General features: G+C 38.1%; 1 protein-coding gene across 2 annotated transcripts in view; it reads right to left on the bottom strand.

The window, feature by feature from the left end:
* Positions 1-2625: 2625 nt before the first annotated feature.
* pcyt1bb (phosphate cytidylyltransferase 1B, choline b) overlaps positions 2626-17939 on the bottom strand; it is a 16745-nt gene continuing 1431 nt past the window's right edge. Inside the window, exons 3-10 of one of the 2 annotated variants that reach the window (XM_061898442.1) lie at positions 16961-17126; positions 12916-13015; positions 10028-10144; positions 9793-9944; positions 9635-9713; positions 9421-9563; positions 3611-3799; positions 2626-3480 (exon numbers count right to left, since the gene is read on the bottom strand). In XM_061898442.1, coding sequence (XP_061754426.1) covers positions 3289-3480; positions 3611-3799; positions 9421-9563; positions 9635-9713; positions 9793-9944; positions 10028-10144; positions 12916-13015; positions 16961-17038 — 1050 coding nt within the window. In that variant the 5' untranslated portion in view covers positions 17039-17126 and the 3' untranslated portion in view covers positions 2626-3288. Of the gene's footprint in view, positions 3481-3610; positions 3800-9420; positions 9564-9634; positions 9714-9792; positions 9945-10027; positions 10145-12915; positions 13016-16960; positions 17901-17939 lie in introns of those variants that run through there. The other variant, XM_061898441.1, reaches the window with a different exon arrangement.

Genomic DNA, 17939 nt, shown 5'->3' with positions numbered 1-17939 from the left:
GCAAGGAAAAACTCACCCCAGTGGGACGTTATGAACCTTGTCTAATTGCGGCTACCTGTTATACGCAGCCAGGGGTCACTTATTTTGCATCCCGGTACAGTTTTTAGCAGCCATGATTTTATTCCAATTAGCTGCAATAAGGGCTTCACTGTGGCAGAGGGGTTAGTACGTCTGCCTCACAATACGACGGCCCTGAGTAATCAGGGTTCAATCCCGGGCTCGGGATCTTTCTGTGTGGAGTTTGCATGTCCTCCCCGTGAATGCGTGGGTTCCCTCCGGGTACTCCGGCTTCCTCCCACTTCCAAAGACATGCACCTGGGGATAGGTTGATTGGCAACACTAAATTGGCCCTAGTGTGTGAATGTGAGTGTGAATGTTGTCTTTCTATCTGTGTTGGCCCTGTGATGAGCTGGCGACTTGTCCAGGGTGTACCCCGCCTCCCGCCCGATTGTAGCTGGGATAGGCACCAGCGCCCCCCGCGACCCCAAAGGGAATAAGTGGTAGAAAATGGATGGATAGCTGCAATAATGCATGTGTTGATCAATTGAGTCTCCCAAATTCCACCGAGTGTGTTCGCATTGTTTTCTTGAGTGTCTTTTTTCCTGAATTTTTGTTTTTTAACATAAGTAAATAAGCTAGTATTATACACAGAGTGTTTTATTCTGAAAATCAAACATACATTTTGTTAAGGTGTCCCTTATCTGTACTAAATTTATGCAAGTTGTTTTATTTTTATCGAACAAAGACGTGTCCAAAGTGCAGCCCGGGGGCCATTTGCTGCCCATAGCTCGAGTTTTATTGGGCTGCAGCATATTGTGAAAATAAAATCAAACAAAAACATAACTGTAAAACTGTATAAACAATGGCCACAAATATGTAATGTAAGAACAAAAATAAATTGTATTTAATTAGACTTTGAGTTGCCTACAACACAAAGTCTCGTCTTTCAATTAGTGCTGTCAGATGATTATTTTTTTAATCTGATCAATCACACTTCTGAATTTGGATTTAAAATAACTTTAAAAAAGCCAAATATTTGGACACAAATGCAATTTCATTGTCTGAATGTCATACAGGAACATTTTTTATTTTTTTTACTTGAAAGCATGTGGTTGATTAGTTCAGTTTTTTCAAAAGTCCAGTCATGGATTATTTTGAAGTGAAATGTGGCAGGGAACCCTCACCTTTGCACTTACGTATACGCATAGACCTGATCACTGACTGTAAAGGTAACCTCAGCCTCTCAGGTAACCATCCGCGGTTAAGGTAAAGGTGCATGCATGATCAAAAATAAACAGTGGTTAATCTGCGTACATACATGATTAATGAGGATTTTTTTTGTGATTAATCACATGAGTTGTAAAACCTCATTATAATGAGGTTTTACATCTCATGTGATTAATCACCAAAAAATGGTATACCAAACTATTTCCACTATCCTTAGTTGGTGGAAATAGTTTGGACACTTCTGATTTGATTATTGTATTTACTCCTTTTTCGAATCAACTTCTTACGATTTCAATTGTTTTGTGTTTTCTTCCATAATGTTTAAGTTTGAGCACTTATTAAATAAAGGCAATTAACGATGACACTCAATTGCGCTTTACTTAAACTTACTACGGCTGGTCGCATATATGGGGTGGGTGGTGCCATACGTGTAAACGTATACATTCTCATTAGGGGTGAAACAATTAATCGATATGACAATTCAAATTCCTTAGATTTTACTAATGTACATTGATCTGTGCATGGCAAGTTTGCCTTCCAGAAGATAAGTTTCGATTTAACATCATTTTTTTAAGTCAAATGATCGATTTTATCGACATTAGAAAAAATAAAACATTGGCTTTAAAACGGCAGACTTTATAGGATGTTTAGCAAACCACCGCACAACATTAAAATTTGGTTGCACTTAATTTTTTTTATTGATTTATTTTGTACATTTGTATTTCTATTATTTATTTGTCAAAAAAACAAAAGTTAAATTTGCAGGTACACCACACCTACTGAGAAGCATGGGGGTGGAAACATCATGCTTTGGGGCGGTTTTTCTGCTAAGGGTGTACTGAAGAGATTTTCATTGCACTTAATTTTTGATATTGTATTATATCATATTGGAAAAACAAAAGCAGAAGTAGCCGGTAAATCTACAGTTACTGTATTTTTATTATAAATGTCTTGAATATTGAAATTGAGAGCAGGAAATGATTCACCTGGTTAATTCAACCCAAAGTGTTGGTTGTACTTTGTTTAAAAAATATATGAATGAATTGGCCATTAATTGGGATTTACACAATTCATTTAAACGTTATTCCCTTACAAGAAATAGCAGGAACATTGGAAACTTTACCTGCAGTCAGGGGGGGGTAAAGGAGACGGATTCTAGGGGCCCATGATGGAGGAGGGTCCAGAGAGGCCCTTAATGATGATAAAATTATATGAAATGATGTGTTGGGGGCCTTGTAAAGATTCCTTTCATGGGGCCCAAAATCCCTAGCGGCGCCCCTGCCTGCAGTGTCTAGTATTCAGAATAATTTCAGTTACACTGGTTAATTTATTTTGCTAAAATGTTACACACTCGATTTGGACCATATAGTTCTAAAACAATAATATCGTCCCTGAATCTTACTGGAAACCACAACATTTTAATTGTTACAACTCATAGAAGTCATATTATCGCACGCTAACCTGCACTCTTCCGTATTTGATCTCAAATTTTTTACGAATCAGAAAGCCTATCTGTCTCCTATCAACAAATCACCACCTGTGTTTTCTTATCTTGTCTCCAGCATCTATGTCAACACTTTTGCTGTCCTCCCCTTGAGTGGTCACTATAGATAGGTTTGACGGTATTTAAGGCAAAATGACTGTAGAGTGAGTCTCCTCCTATTCTGCTTGTAATGATTCACAAAAAGTTATTTTCCTTTTGAACTCATTGGAGTGCATTTTTATCAACAAGAAATGACTTAAAAACATGAAGGGGAAACAAAAAGTAAGGATGAATTATGCTTTGGGTTACAGGAATACAATTCATCCCTGCATCTATTTTCTATAGTCACCACCTCATCACAGGGCAAACACAGATAGACAGACAACATTCACACTCACAATCAAATCCTGATGTTTTGCCTCTACTTAAAAAATCCAGTGGGAGTACCGTAATAAATTCTTAATTCTATCAATTTAGTTTAATTCATAGCATTTCTCAGTGATAATGTGAATTCCACATGAAGATCAAGAGAACTGTGTTTGTGCAGAGGTAGTCTGGAGAGAGGAGAGTTCCATTTTTCAGGTGTGGCGGCGAAAGGATGGAGAGGCAGGAGGTGATGTGGAGGAGGGAGAGGTGCTGGCGTAGGCGACTGGGGAGGAATCAGGAGAACGTGAGAGCAGTCTGGTGGGACTGCTACTGGGGGAGCCACGTGGGGACGGGTAAGGCGAAAGGGCCTGGAGCATTCGTCCGCTGCGCTCCTGAATAGCATGCTGCAAAAAGACAACAGAGAGTTGGAGTTTGTTATATTATGGTATATTATAGTGTATCCTGTTTTTGTTTTTTTAATGGTAGTAGCTTTTGTTATGTGTTTTTTTAGGATTCATGCAAAGGTTAACATGCCCAAGCTCCATCAGGTCCAAAAAGCTCCAAGAAGTTGCTAATGAATTCCCGTGATTTCTCTTCCCACTTGTGTATTAGGTCCTGGCTCTTCTCCTCCACCCGGTACACAAAGTGTTTGGACTTCTCCTCCACAGTGCGGACCGTCTCTTTCATCTTGTCCACCTGGTTCTGAAGACGGTACTTCTTCTCCTGTAGCAGCAAAATACTTGTGTTTTATTTTTGCACAGCAGAGCCGTTTTCTGGCCCAAACACTCTACGTCGGGGGTGGCAAACTCATTTTAGATCGGGGGCCACTTGGAGAAAAACCTACTCCCAAGTGGGCCAGACTGGTAAAATCACAGCACGATAACTTAAAATAAAGACATCAGATTGTTTTCTTTGTTTAAAAATCGAACAAAAAGACTCTGAAAATGTAGAAATCATAATGTTGTTGAGTTTTCTTTACACTTATATGTTGCGGTTAATAGTATTCTATCTTTATTTGTCAGTATTTATAGTTTCTGAACACAATATGTGATAAAAATCATCAGTCAACTCATTGGTGTTAATTTTCAATCCATCAAGATAAAAAAATGATATCAAAATCAAATTGCAGGATGTTATTTATGTAGTTTTCTAATTTTCCTTGACTGGTGCACTGTTGTTTTTTTTTTTTACATATTTAGCATAATCTACAAAGATACAAATAATTATTATTGCGACATCTAGTGGACACATTTAGAACAGCAGTTTCTTTCATTCGAAAATTTTGGCTCATTTTTATACTTTGCAAACTCATCCCGCGGGCTGGATAAAACCTGTTCGCGGGCCTGATCCGGCCCGTGGGCTAAATGTTTGACGACCCTGCTCTACGTGGTTGTTTAAGGGTGGGCCACATGAAAGGCTCTGACCATGTTCAAGTCAACTTAGAAGCGCACTGTTAATACTGTATTTTTGAAAAGGCGTAACCCATGGTTTTTTACAAGGTTGCCAAACAAAAGGACAGCAAATTCCGTTGTAATACACTTATCCACCACTTGTGAAACTATCAAACAAACGGAAGAAGTCTGGAGCTCGCGTTATAGAGAAATGTCTTAAGTGCAAAAATTATGACTAACGTGTTGAAGCTGTAAATTCATTTGCACTTAAAAAGTATTGACCATTTTATTTAACATTATTTTAGTATTTATTTTAGCACTGCATAATTCTATGTGAATGTATTTTTTGTCAGGTTTTATGGGTCCCTTTTTTTTCTCAGTATATTTTATCAGTATTATTTTTTGTAATCAGCCTGACTTAAGCCTTGAAAAAAAATATTTGTGATTAAAACATGGTTCTATGTTATTTAAAATTAATCTTGTTAATGATTGAATACGGTTAAAATCAAGAGTAAGATTAGTAATCCAGTGGTAATATTTTAGTGGGCCCCGGACCCTGAGGTCAAAAAAGTTAGAAACGCCAAGCGTAAACATTCAACATACAATTGTTTAGGGCCACAACCACTACTGGGTTGTTAAGCCTCTCCTATCTTTAAAACAAGTGACGCCTCTGTTTCGAACTTTAATCTAGGTTCCTTGAATGCACAACAGTTATGTGCTATGAAATAAAAAAAGTGAAACAAACTGAAGCTACCACAAATAGATTTGTATTTCATATTAAATAAATTACCCTTTTTCTGTTACCTTCTCCTGTTTCCCAAATGTTCGTGCTGTGTGTGAATGCAGTAATGTGAACTTTGATGATGTTCTGACGTCTGTGTCGTGTAAACGGTGAAGTGCTCCATGCTAGGATTGCCACTACCAGAAGGAATGATTTTGTATTTTATCAAACAACTTTATCATTTAACTTTGACAGAATAGTTTTTTTTGTAACTTTTATGAATAAACTTTAAAAGCCAAGAGCCTGACCATGTAGCCCCACCAGATGCAATAAAAATTATTATCATTATAATAATGATTGTATTATTATGATTGTTATTATCCACCAATGATAATTCTACATGAATCCGCTAATCTCTACCTTACACTATGACGTAAAAGAAAAATTGACATGTTTATAATCATATTCAAGTGAATAATGACAGATTGTATGATTTTTAAAACTCACAGTCTGGCCACTTTATATTAATTACAACAACAAAAAACAACAAAAAAGCTAATAAAAATAAAAATAAAACAGTAAATAATTTAGGAGGGTTTGAAGAATTTATGCGACCGTTTAGCTCTATTAAAAAGGCCTACTGACTGAACTACTTTGAATGCTTGAGGAAACTGAGACATAAACATGTAAGTATTGTGGGATTTTTTTTTATTATGGAATGCGTGCGACATCTACTGTGCTTCCGAGCTATCACGTTAAGACCGGCACGATACAATAATGGATGGATGGGAATGTACAGTATACATGCAAGATGGAACTGGTTTGAAATCCAAATAAAGTAGACGTGTTTGTGTCTTGATTTGTCTATAGTAATCCCATCCTTCAAAGCGACACTGAGTAATTTACCAACCCTCATAAAATGCTTTCATAACGTTTGGCATGACATGTTGACTTACAACTAGTTGAATGAGACCTCTGTCATTGCCAGAGAGGTCTCAATCGCTTCCCATGGCACTATGCAACTTTAAAGAGAGTGGCAGGAACCGTACCACACAAAAAACTACAAATTTGCAAATTGCTTTACGGCATACGTCACTTCCCCCTTTTCCCATTCATTAAAAAGACTGAGGGCTTCACGTGGCAGAGGGGTTAGTGCGTCTGCCTCACAATACGAAGTTCCTGCAGTCCTGGGTTCAAATCCAGGCTCGGGATCTTTCTGTGTGGAGTTTGCATGTTCTCCCCGTGAATGCGTGGGTTCCCTCCGGGTACTCCGGCTTCCTCCCACTTCCAAAGACATGCACCTGGGGATAGGTTGATTGGCAACACTAAATTGGCCCTAGTGTGTGAATGTGAGTGTGAATGTTGTCTGTCTATCTGTGTTGGCCCTGCGATGAGGTGGCGACTTGTCCAGGGTGTACCCTGCCTTCCGCCCGATTGCAGCTGAGATAGGGAATAAGCGGTAGAAAATGGATGGATGGATAAAAAGACTGAAGTAGATGCGAACGCTTACGTGCCGCCAGAAAACTAAGAGGAAGAAAAACCCTTACGTGCAATTACAGCTATCATAGCAGAAGCTACAAAACAACCAAAGAAACGAAAAGTTTTGTCCAAGGAAACAAAAACAAAAAAAATAGCGAGGCGATATCCGGATATAAAGACAATCAAAGATCAACATTGGCCCGGCTTTCACTCACAGACGTGAGCTCAAAGACGAGGAGAAATTTTAGACCGATTCTTTCTTGGCGCTATTTCTGTTAAACAAATAAGCAACTTTCGAAGCTCAAATCAAAATGCTTATGCTAATGTTAGTTATCGGAAATTTGCGTGATAGCAATAATAGCCACCGGCTTGATAGTTTGCAGTTCCACGCTAACACAAACAGCCACGCAACTGAACTGAATAAAGAAATAACAATGCAATGACTGCAAAGCGCAAATATAAAGTTTGAGTAAACTCTGTAGATTCCTACTGTGGAAAGATCAGTAATACTGAATCATTGTGGTGTGATTGTGTCAGTTTGACGCTGTATGCGCTAGTCCTAATGGGGAATGTGGTTTTCCCTCTGCCAAAACACTGCCCCTTTTTGTCCACAGGCGCCACCAAAATCAACCAAAACTGAAAGTTTTTAAGTGGGGCTTTAAAAAGTAAAAAACCTTATTCAAGTATAAAAGCTGCCTGAAAATTATAATTATGTGTTTAAAAAAGTCAGTTTCAACCAAATTAAGTCTATAATTAGTGTTTAGTGAGTGTAAACATACCAAGTATGTGTGTACTGTATGTGGGGCAGTGACTGACGTTATGTTTAGGGTGTGTTGGGGGACCTTCAGGAGTCTACTAATAACTATAATATGCAATTTTGCGTGTGAATGCTGAAAAGATGAAGCCGAAGTGAAATGCTAACCAGCATCGCGCTGACAACATAGCGTCAATGAACACGACCTGAAACTCTAGCAAGCAAAATTACCTAAAGACAACTAAGATGCTAATGTTAGCATAAAAGCCAACCACTTTCTTGTGGTGTCGGACAGAAAGGAGGACTCTTTTTTTTTTATCCTTCACAATGTAAAATTGAAAATGCGGAACTTATCGGCACTACCGTATTTTCCGCACTATAAGGCGCACCAGATTATAAGGCGCACATTTGATGAATGGCCTACTTTACTACTGTGTTCATATATAAGGCGCACCGCATTATTAGGCGCATAGAATAGATGCTACAGTAGAGGCTGGGGTTACGTTATGATTTAGATGGAGCTGCGCTAAAGGGAATGTCAACAAAACAGTCAGATAGGTCAGTCAAACTTTATTAATAGATTACAAACCAGCGTTCTGACAACTTTGTTCACTCCCAAAATGAATAAACAGCTGTTTTATTATTTTCCCCGATTCAATAAACACGTAAAAAACAGTCTGATACTGTTACGGTAAATCAAACGTTAGTGCAATCACAATGTAGTAACACTCGAAATAGTGCAAAGCAATAATATATCAATAACTCAACGTTGCTCAAACAATAATGTCACACAACACAACACACAAAATAAACATGTAAAGCTCACTTTATTAAGTTATTCCTCATCCACGAATCCCTCAAATTCTTCTTCTTCAGTGTTCGAATCAAACAGTTGGGCGAATACGGCATCCAACATGCCCGTCTCCGTCTCCTCGAAGTCGTCATTAAACGAGTCAGTGTCGCTGCTGTTAATGTTAAATTCTCTCGCTGCTGCTCTACTCCCGTGTTCTACTGTGTGACTGATCGCCTTGAGTTTAAACTAATAGGAGCCATTTTGGGGTCTTTACATAAACACACAGAAACGGCGCGCCTCCCGCAGTCATATATCCCAGCATGCACCGCGAGCTTCTTCTTCTACGAGGGAAAAGGAAGTCGGAGCAGTGGGCAGCAGCGGTGGCCGCGCCCAGGAATCATTTTTGGTGATTTAACCTCCAATTCCAACCCTTGATGCTGGGTGCCAAGCAGGGAGGTAATGGGTCCCTTTTTTGAAAAGTAGCTTGCTAAAATCAATCAATCAATCAATGTTTACTTATATAGCCCTAAATCACTAGTGTCTCAAAGGGCTGCCCAAACCACAACACAAACCACTACGACATCCTCGGTAGGCCCACATAAGGGCAAGGAAAACTCACACCCAGTGGGACGTCGGTGACAATGATGACTATGAGAATCTTGGAGAGGACGAAAGCAATGGATGTCGAGCGGGTCTAAAAGTGTGGGCACCCCTGCTCTAAGGTGTACGCCTGCAAAATTTGGTTAAAAAAGTTGCATGCTAACATTAGCATGCTAACATTTAACATGATTCAAGGTATCTGACTCTGAGGTGTGTCTTTTAAAAAGCTAGCATGTTACCAGTTAGCATATGTCAAGTATCAAGTTACATGACTCTGAGGCATACACCTGCAAAATTGGTTTAAAAAAATTTACCATGTTAATGTTAGCAGGCTAGCACGTAGCTAATATTAGCAAAGAGTATTTTCACTTTGGTACAGTTAAAATCAGTTAAGAAATGTGGAAATAGTAACACTTTTTCATATTAAATAAATATTACGGAAATGTTTTGAATCGGTCGAGAAATGCTGATGTGATAACGCTTTTTTTAAATAGAGAATGAGTGTTACGGAAAACCAGAATTTTTTTTTTCTGGAATAAAAGAATTGGTAGCCCGATTGTATGGATTTAGGAGAAAGTATTGATAATGAAACAGTTTCTGGCTCACATTGATGAATCCAACATTGAGCTCTCTGGCCGTGTAGCCTCTCTGCAAGTTGCGTCGCACGTAGATGTCGTAGTCACGCACGATGCGGGTGATCAGGTCGGATGTGGAGATGCCTTCTGTCCTCTGGGTGGCCACGAACATCCCTGACGTACATGACAATATAAACTGAACGACATAAACCCGACACAAAATTGCAAGGTATGTGAATCCTTACCAGCTTCCTTAATGTGCTTATAAACATCCTCGGAGCCAGCCGAAGTGTAAGGGATGTCATCATGAGCCACAAAATCAATCTGAAAGTGCCACAAGGTGGTCAGACACCGTCCGAGACAGCCCAGAAGTCGCTTGTTTTCTGACTGCATGACCTTTAACCTTGTGTTTCTTGAGGAACTCTGTAGAGAGGGTCCAGGGAGCGTCCCGCACCACCTCGTCTACATATCGACAGTGCCTCAGGGCTTCGTAGCGCTCGTCCTCTGTCATCACCGTGTAGCCCTTAAACTTATGGGTCAGCTCGTCACTGCACACTGCACACACAAACACGTCGCCACGGATTAAATACACGTTCTCCGTTCATTAATATGAATGCCATGAAAGAGTCATCATGTACCTCCCACTATCAGATGCGTGTTTGGGAAGACATTTTTGGCCTGCATCAGCGCTCGGGCGTGTCCAGAGTGAAAAAGATCAAATATTCCATCAGCATAGACTCTCACTGGTCTGTAAGCTGTAAGATAAGAAAATATATGTATTAAAAAATGTTTTTTTAAATGGGATAATACTGTAGGAATAAAACTTAGATGTACTTTAGATTAGTCAGTGTACAGCCTGTGCAACTGAAAACTAATCAACACATTATTATGTTAGATCCATTACGGACTGGACTCTCACACTATTATTCTAGATCCACTCGACGTCCATTGCACCGATCGCCCAGGGGGGGGGGGGCACATCTGCGGGCCCCTTGGGGGGAGGGGGGCACATCTGCGGGCCCCTCCAAGGTATCTCATTGTCATCCCATTGGGTTGAGTTTTTTCTTGCCCTGATGTGGGATCTGAGCAAACGATTTCATTGTGGTTTGTGCAGCCCTTTGAGACACTCGTGATTTAGGGCTTTGTAAGTAAACGTTGATTGATTGATTGATTGATTAATTGATTGCCTGGATAGCTGGCAATGCAAGTGAGTATCAAGATGTGTCTTGCCTGAAGCCAATGGTGGTTATTCATGGTGTGGGGGCTACATGAATGCTGCTGGCGCAGGAGAGATGTGATTCTTTGAACTCCAAAAACTCTAACATTTTCTACACACTTGTAGAGATGCATACAGAAACTTGGCACCATAAAAGACCGACATGAACGGTAGGAAACAGACCGAAGAACTAAATAGATATCGGTGCCTCATTTCCGTGATAAATTAATAGAGCGGCACTCACAAAAAATTAGGTATGATGATCACCAAATTAAAGGGCCCCTCTAATGCTGACAACAATGGCATTTATTTCATAGTTATGGGCCTATAAGTAAAACCCACCCTCCCCAAAAAATAGACAGAGTAGCAAATTTACGCTTCTTTTTTTTCAGCACATTTACAGTGGGGCAAAAAAGTATTAGTCTGCCACCGATTGTGCAAGTTCTCCCACTTAAAATGATGACAGAGGTCTGTAATTTTCATCATAGGTACAATTCAACTGTGAAAGACAGAATGTGAAAAAAAATCCAGGAATTCACATTGTAGGGATTTTAAAGAATTTATTTGTAAATTATGGTGGAAAATAAGTATTTGGTCAACCATTCAAAGCTCTCACTGATGGAAAGAGGTTTTGGCTCAAAATCTCACGATACATGGCCTCATTCATTCTTTCCTTAACACGGATCAATCGTCCTGTCCCCTTAGCAGAAAAACAGCCCCAAAGCTTGATGTGTCCAACCCCATGCTTTACAGTAGTTATGGTGTTCTTGGGATGCAACTGAGTATTCTTCTTCCTCCAAACACGACAACATGACATTCTCCCAATCCTCTGCTGTATCATCTTTGTATCCATTTTGGTACTAACTCAACTCGTCGTGTTTGGAGGAAGAAGAATACTGAGTTGCATCCCAAGAACACCATACCTACTGTGAAGCATGGACGTGGAAACCTCATGCTTTGGGGCTATTTTTCTGCTAATGGGACAGGACGATTGATCAGTGTTAAGGAAAGAATGAATGGGGCCATGTATCGTGAGATTTTGAGCCAAAACCTCATTCCATCAGTGAGAGCTTTGAATGGTTGACCAAATACTTATTTTCCACCATAATTTACAAATAAATTATTTAAAATTCTTACAATGTGAATTCCTGGATTTTTTTTCACATTCTGTCTCTCACAGTGGAAGTGTACCTATGATGAAAATTACAGACCTCTGTCATCATTTTAAGTGGGAGAACTAGCACTATCAGTGGCTGACTAAATACTTTTTTGCCCCACTGTAATTCCTGCACCAGCCAGCTGTCGTCACCTACAGAAGGCTGGAGGCAATAGTATATTTTGCATGAGTTTTGGTAAATCACACAGAATTTGAAGGCAAAATCCCATATGTCTGCCTGATGCATTGTTGCACGTTGTAGCAATACAACTCAAGAAGGCATTAGACTGCATACATTTCCAAAAGATGGGAATATTACGAATACGAGTCGAAATTCGACACAGTGTCATTTGCAGAGATCATTTTAAAGATTCTGACTTTGGAGAAGAAAGGTTTAGTTTGGAGTTTGGGCGGAAGAAAATAAAAAAGACTCAAGCCAAGTGCTATCTCGAAAAACAGGAGCACTATCGAGGCAAGAAAGACTGAGTCAGAACCTGCGGAAAAACTTGATGAGCAGACCAGGTGCTCAAAAACAAGACAAAAAGATGTTAGGTATTCTATTTTGCATCATCTTATCTGATGATTTCCTCAAGATGCTGAGGAAATGACAAAAGTGCATGAGGAGACAGCAGGGAAGTCTTGTAATGGCGATTCTTTAATATTTCTATTTTGCTCATAATGTTGACCGTATCAGGTTTGAAGTAATCATGGATCAGGGCGACAAAAACATGCAAATAAATGATCAAATTATAGTTTTACATGCATTTATCCACACTGTCTCTGTGGGAAAATGGGCTCAGTTCTGTGTATGACGTCACACCAACAAGGTGCGGCATATCGAGACTGCCAATAGAAAGGGGCGTTCCAAGTCCAGTTCGTTACCTACCCATTTCTGAAAATCTAATCTAATATTATTGGAAATGACTGCCGGATTTAGAGAAAACTACTTGGTGAAATTTCCGTCATCTGTTTTCTTAATCTGCATGAATGAATACAATCTGAAATTTGGTTGTTCAATTACTTAAAAAGATGCTAACTTAGCCACCGTAACATCCATTGTACCACACCATTTTGTTGCTGTCTTCACAACAGCCTTTTAAAGGCAACAGTTTGTCAATCATACGCAGAATAAAACCATGAATGACGACGACCACCTGGTGTGCCTCTCTTGGCTTGAACAATGGTGAGCTTTTCATGGGGGACTTCTGATTCATAACCTGTCGAGCTGGCGAAAACAGCGGGCTCCCTTAGTGCCTGTAAATGCAATGAAAACAACATTAAAAAAGTCCATCTACTTTTATTTATCTGGAGTTGGTCCTCTCAGCAAGCATCATGACAGTGGACAAGTATGGACGTGAACTAACTGCTGTTTTTTTTTTTTTTTGCTTGTTTTTTGGAGCGTGCAAGAAACCAGTTTGGCTTTCAAAAGGTTACCAGGCGTTAGGTATAGTGTATGCAACACAATGTCTGACTCATGCTGAAAAACATAATCACGTCATTGGATAAATGAGCAATTACAGCAGCTATTATGTAATCTAATTTAGCAGACATATTTGTTAATAATGACAGCAGGCTATAGGGGTCAGGACATGGACTTTATCTGTTGTGCTGTTAGCTATACTTTGAACCCAACTTTTATCTAAAATCTATAAACCTCACTTTAGGTTGTGTTCGATCTATTACTTGATGTCATCTGTTGCTGTGTATTCAGCTCTCCTTTGCTTTTACATTCTTGTCATAATTAAAACTGTAATGGAAATTATTTAGAAACAAAAAACACAATTAGTTGATCTTCGGCTTTGGTTTGAATTATACATACTTTTTTTCAATTCATATGTCATCTCCATTTAACTATGATCTGATTACTGATTATAATGTTCTGTGATGCTATTGTCACTGTCCTGTATTCTGTGCACTCGACAGTGTACAGCAGTGATTCTCAGACTGTGTTATGCAGGCTCCATCTAGTGGCACGGCATAAAATGACTTCATTAAATATTCAAACACAGTGTTACTGTTCAAACTGTGTGCAATGGTACGGGGGCCAAACATATTAAATAATCTCCTTAAATAAAATCCCTCCCTTGTTTTTGATGAATACTTAGGCCTACTACGCTACTGCATTTCAATGTTGGTCATTACTTGGTACTTGGAGAGCCAAGTGTGTTCTGAGGCGGTACTTGGTGAAAAAGATTAAGAACCACAGGTGTCCACCATATGGTGTTGCTATTGGAAACTTAATTTCCACGAACAGGGGATCAATAAAGTTATGTCTAATCTAAACTATTTTCATTTTAATCTATAATCATTATTTTTATCTTTATATAGTCTTGTGATCATCACCATTCATTATATTTACACAGATTTGACTGATTTTAACCATTTGTTTGTTTGGAACATAATATTGTGTACCAGTTATGTGTATATATATATATATATATATACATATATATATCCATCCATCATTTTTCTACCGCTTATTCCCTTTGGGGTCGCGGGGGGCGCTGGTGCCTATCTCAGGTGTACACCCTGGGCAAGTCGCCACCTCATCGCAGGGCCAACACAGATAGACAGACAACATTCACACTCACATTCACACACTAGGGCCAATTTAGTGTTGCCAATCAACCTATCCCCAGGTGCATGTCTTTGGAAGTGGGAGGAAGCCGGAGTACTCGGAGGGAACCCACCCATTCGTATTCGAATCGATTTTTTCCCACACCCTATATATATATATATATATATATATATATGTATATATATATATATATATGTATATATATATATATATATATATACATATATATATATATATATATAGGGTGTGGGAAAAAATCGATTCGAATTTGAATCGCGATTGTCACGTTGTGCGATTCAGAATCGATTATCTTTTTTTTTTAATTGATTTTTTTTTTTTAAATCAATCCAACAAAACAATGCACAGCAATACCATAACAATGCAATCTAATTCCAAAACCAAACCTGACCCAGCAACACTCAGAAGTGCAATAAACAAAGCAATTGAGAGAAGACACAAACACGACACAGAACAAACCAATAGTAGTGAAACAAAAATGAATATTATCAACAACAGTATCAATATTAGTTATAATTTCAGCATAGCAGTGATTTAAAATCCCTCATTGACATTATCAGTAGACATTTATAAAAAATTAAAAAAAGAACAATAGTGTCACACTGGCTTACACTTGCATTGCATCTCATAAGCTTGACAACACACTGTGTCCAATATTTTCACAAAAATAAAATAAGTCATGTTTTTGGTTCGTTTAATAGTTAAAAAAAAATTTACATTATTGCAATCAGTTGATAAAACATTGTTCTGTACAATTATAAAAGCTTTTTACGAAAATCTACTACTCTGCTTGCATGTCAGCAGACTGGGGTAGATCCTGCTAAAATCCTATGTATTGAATGAATACAGAATCGTTTTGAATTGGGAAAAAATCGTTTTAGAATCGAGAATCGTTTTGAATCGAAAAAAATCGATGTATTATCGAATCGCGACCCCAAGAATCGATATTGAATCGAATCGTGGCACACCCAAAGATTCACAGCCCTAATATATATATATATATATGTATATATATATTCCCTCAATCATCTCCTGATGATTGAGGGAACCCCTCATGAAACAGTTATGTAGAAATTAAGTAGTCTTGTGATTTTTCCCACACCTACATATACATATACATATAGATATATATATATATATATACATATACATATATATATATATATATATATATATATACATATACATATATATATATATATATATATATATATATATATATATATATATATATATATATATATATATATATATATATATATATATATATATATATATATATATATATATTAGGACTGTGAATCTTTGTGTGTTTGGGTGTTTGTGTGTGTGTGTGTGTATAGCTAACTGGAAGTTATTGTTAGCATGTCACTTATGGCTGTATTTAGGGGGCTACTGGTGTCTAAGAGTTGTTTTTTCTAATGCTGCTGACAGTGTGTGTGTATATATATATATATATATATATATATATATATATATATATATACACACACACACACACACACACACACACACACACACACAGCCCGGCCCCCGGACAATTTTTTGAGGACCCTGGGCTTAATGAAAAAGAACATTATGTTGTCCAGTTCTAAAAGCAGTTTTGAAAAGGTGAGTTTTTAATCATCTTTTGAACATTGTGGGATTATGACATAATCGATTGGTAAGGGGGCGAGAGTTCCAGATGGTGGGGGCAGCGATGGAGAAGGCACGTGGTTATCAAATGAGTAAGTAAATAATTCATAAATTGCAAAGTTACTATCAATAAATAGTTAAATAATGTATAGTTCATTTTATGAGAAGAGAAAGTTGATCCAATTTCTAGTGAAGTTCAATAAAGATTATTTGTCCTGTAGTGAAAATGTTGAGTTTGAACAGTTTCTCAAACTGGATCAAATTAGTGATTTGTTTGGCGGCTTTGTGTATGGAGTTACATAATTAGCTTCAAGCTGCTTGTCAGCCAGGGAACTAAAAATAAATACAGTGTCAGCCAAAGGGGATTTGGTTTGTGATCAGCAATAAAAGGCATTCATCAGAAAAGGCCTTCATTCATTTTTTCGAAAATTGACCGAGACTGGTACAAATATACAATACAAATGAATGTAAAGTAGTAGTAATAGTAGTAGCAGTAGTTTTTTCATGCTGACAAAGTCTCATTAAAATCATAATTATTTGCTTTTGACGATTCACACTCATGGATTTGATGTCACCCCACATTTTGTTACCTTGTATTCTTTTATGCATGTGCAATGACGACCAATTGAATCCCAATCCTAATATAACGTCGAGACAATTTTGCATTTTATTGTATAAAAAAAGTGTCTCCAAACTTTTGACCTTTATATTTATTTTATCCTGTACAACCTTGCATTTTCATTTTTAATGGTAACATTTTTAAAACATCCCCATTTACAGTACATTTTATTAACATATTGCAGATATACCAAATGGCGTGGTCATGAGTTACGTCATCCTGTCCCACCCATCTTATGAGTTAACTCCTTACATGCAAGTCAATAAAAAGTCGATATTACAGTTTAAGTACAAAAAGTGGGACAAAAAGTCATGACAATAAACTCAAGAGAGATATTTGTGTACTTTACCCTTCGTGAGCGCCCTCTTGGTGGCCGGGGGGCCAGTTGCTGGTTGTTGCTGCCCCTATTGCGTCTCCTTCCAGCCATCCTTTTCTAGTAAAGTCTTCCTAGTAAACCCGTGGCTCTCCGCAGAGGATTTCTGTGGGCTTCGAAGCATACATACTATCGCCCGACCCTGATGACGATAAAATGTAGTGAGCAAAGTTCAAGTCGCAGGAATATAGAGTGCGCTATCTGTCACTTCACTTCCCTGTTCTCCATGCATGAATGCTGAGTAAGATCAAAACTTAGAGAAAGCTATAAATAAATGTCCTGCTGAATGGTTTAAAAAAGTAACATTTGTAAGAGAGGGTTGATAGTGTCTCTTCACACCAACTGTAAGTGAACTTAAGCATTTTCAGCCTTTGGAAGCAAACACAGTGGGACTGTGTGTGTGCTTGTTAATTGTTATGTCATTTCTGTTTCACATACACTTTGGCTTTGGTTCAGTGCAGTTTTTCCATTGAAAGGCCGCACACTGAAAAATATTCTATACATTTTTAATTTGGTAAAAAGAAGGAAAACATGTTCATATAAATATTTAAACACAAAACTTATTTTTATTATTAGTTATTATTATCAACAAGTCAGCATTTTGTCTTTGCATTGTGCCATTTAGCTCTATCTTAAAAAAATGTTTACATTACATATTTTATTTCTACAATGTGCAATGGGTCAACAACAAAACAAGCCTCTGGCTGCAATTGTCCCCTGGGCCGCACTTATTAGTAACTTTTTGTTATTATAGTTGTTTATTTTTTTGCTCTGCTTTGGGGTAAGCCAATCGTGACAGTTTAAGAATCACCGCCTTAGAGGTGTAACAAATTAAACCCCAAAAAGCTAACACTATCTTTCAATGTTAATATACTACAATGCTAAGCCAACTGGAAGTTATTGTTACACTAGAATGTCACTTATGGCTGTATTTAGGGGGCTACTGGTGTCTAAG

The sequence above is a fragment of the Nerophis ophidion genome, linkage group LG04 (assembly GCF_033978795.1).
Source record: "Nerophis ophidion isolate RoL-2023_Sa linkage group LG04, RoL_Noph_v1.0, whole genome shotgun sequence".
Taxonomy (NCBI): domain Eukaryota; kingdom Metazoa; phylum Chordata; class Actinopteri; order Syngnathiformes; family Syngnathidae; genus Nerophis; species Nerophis ophidion.
This window is presented reverse-complemented; position numbering and strand designations above follow the sequence as displayed.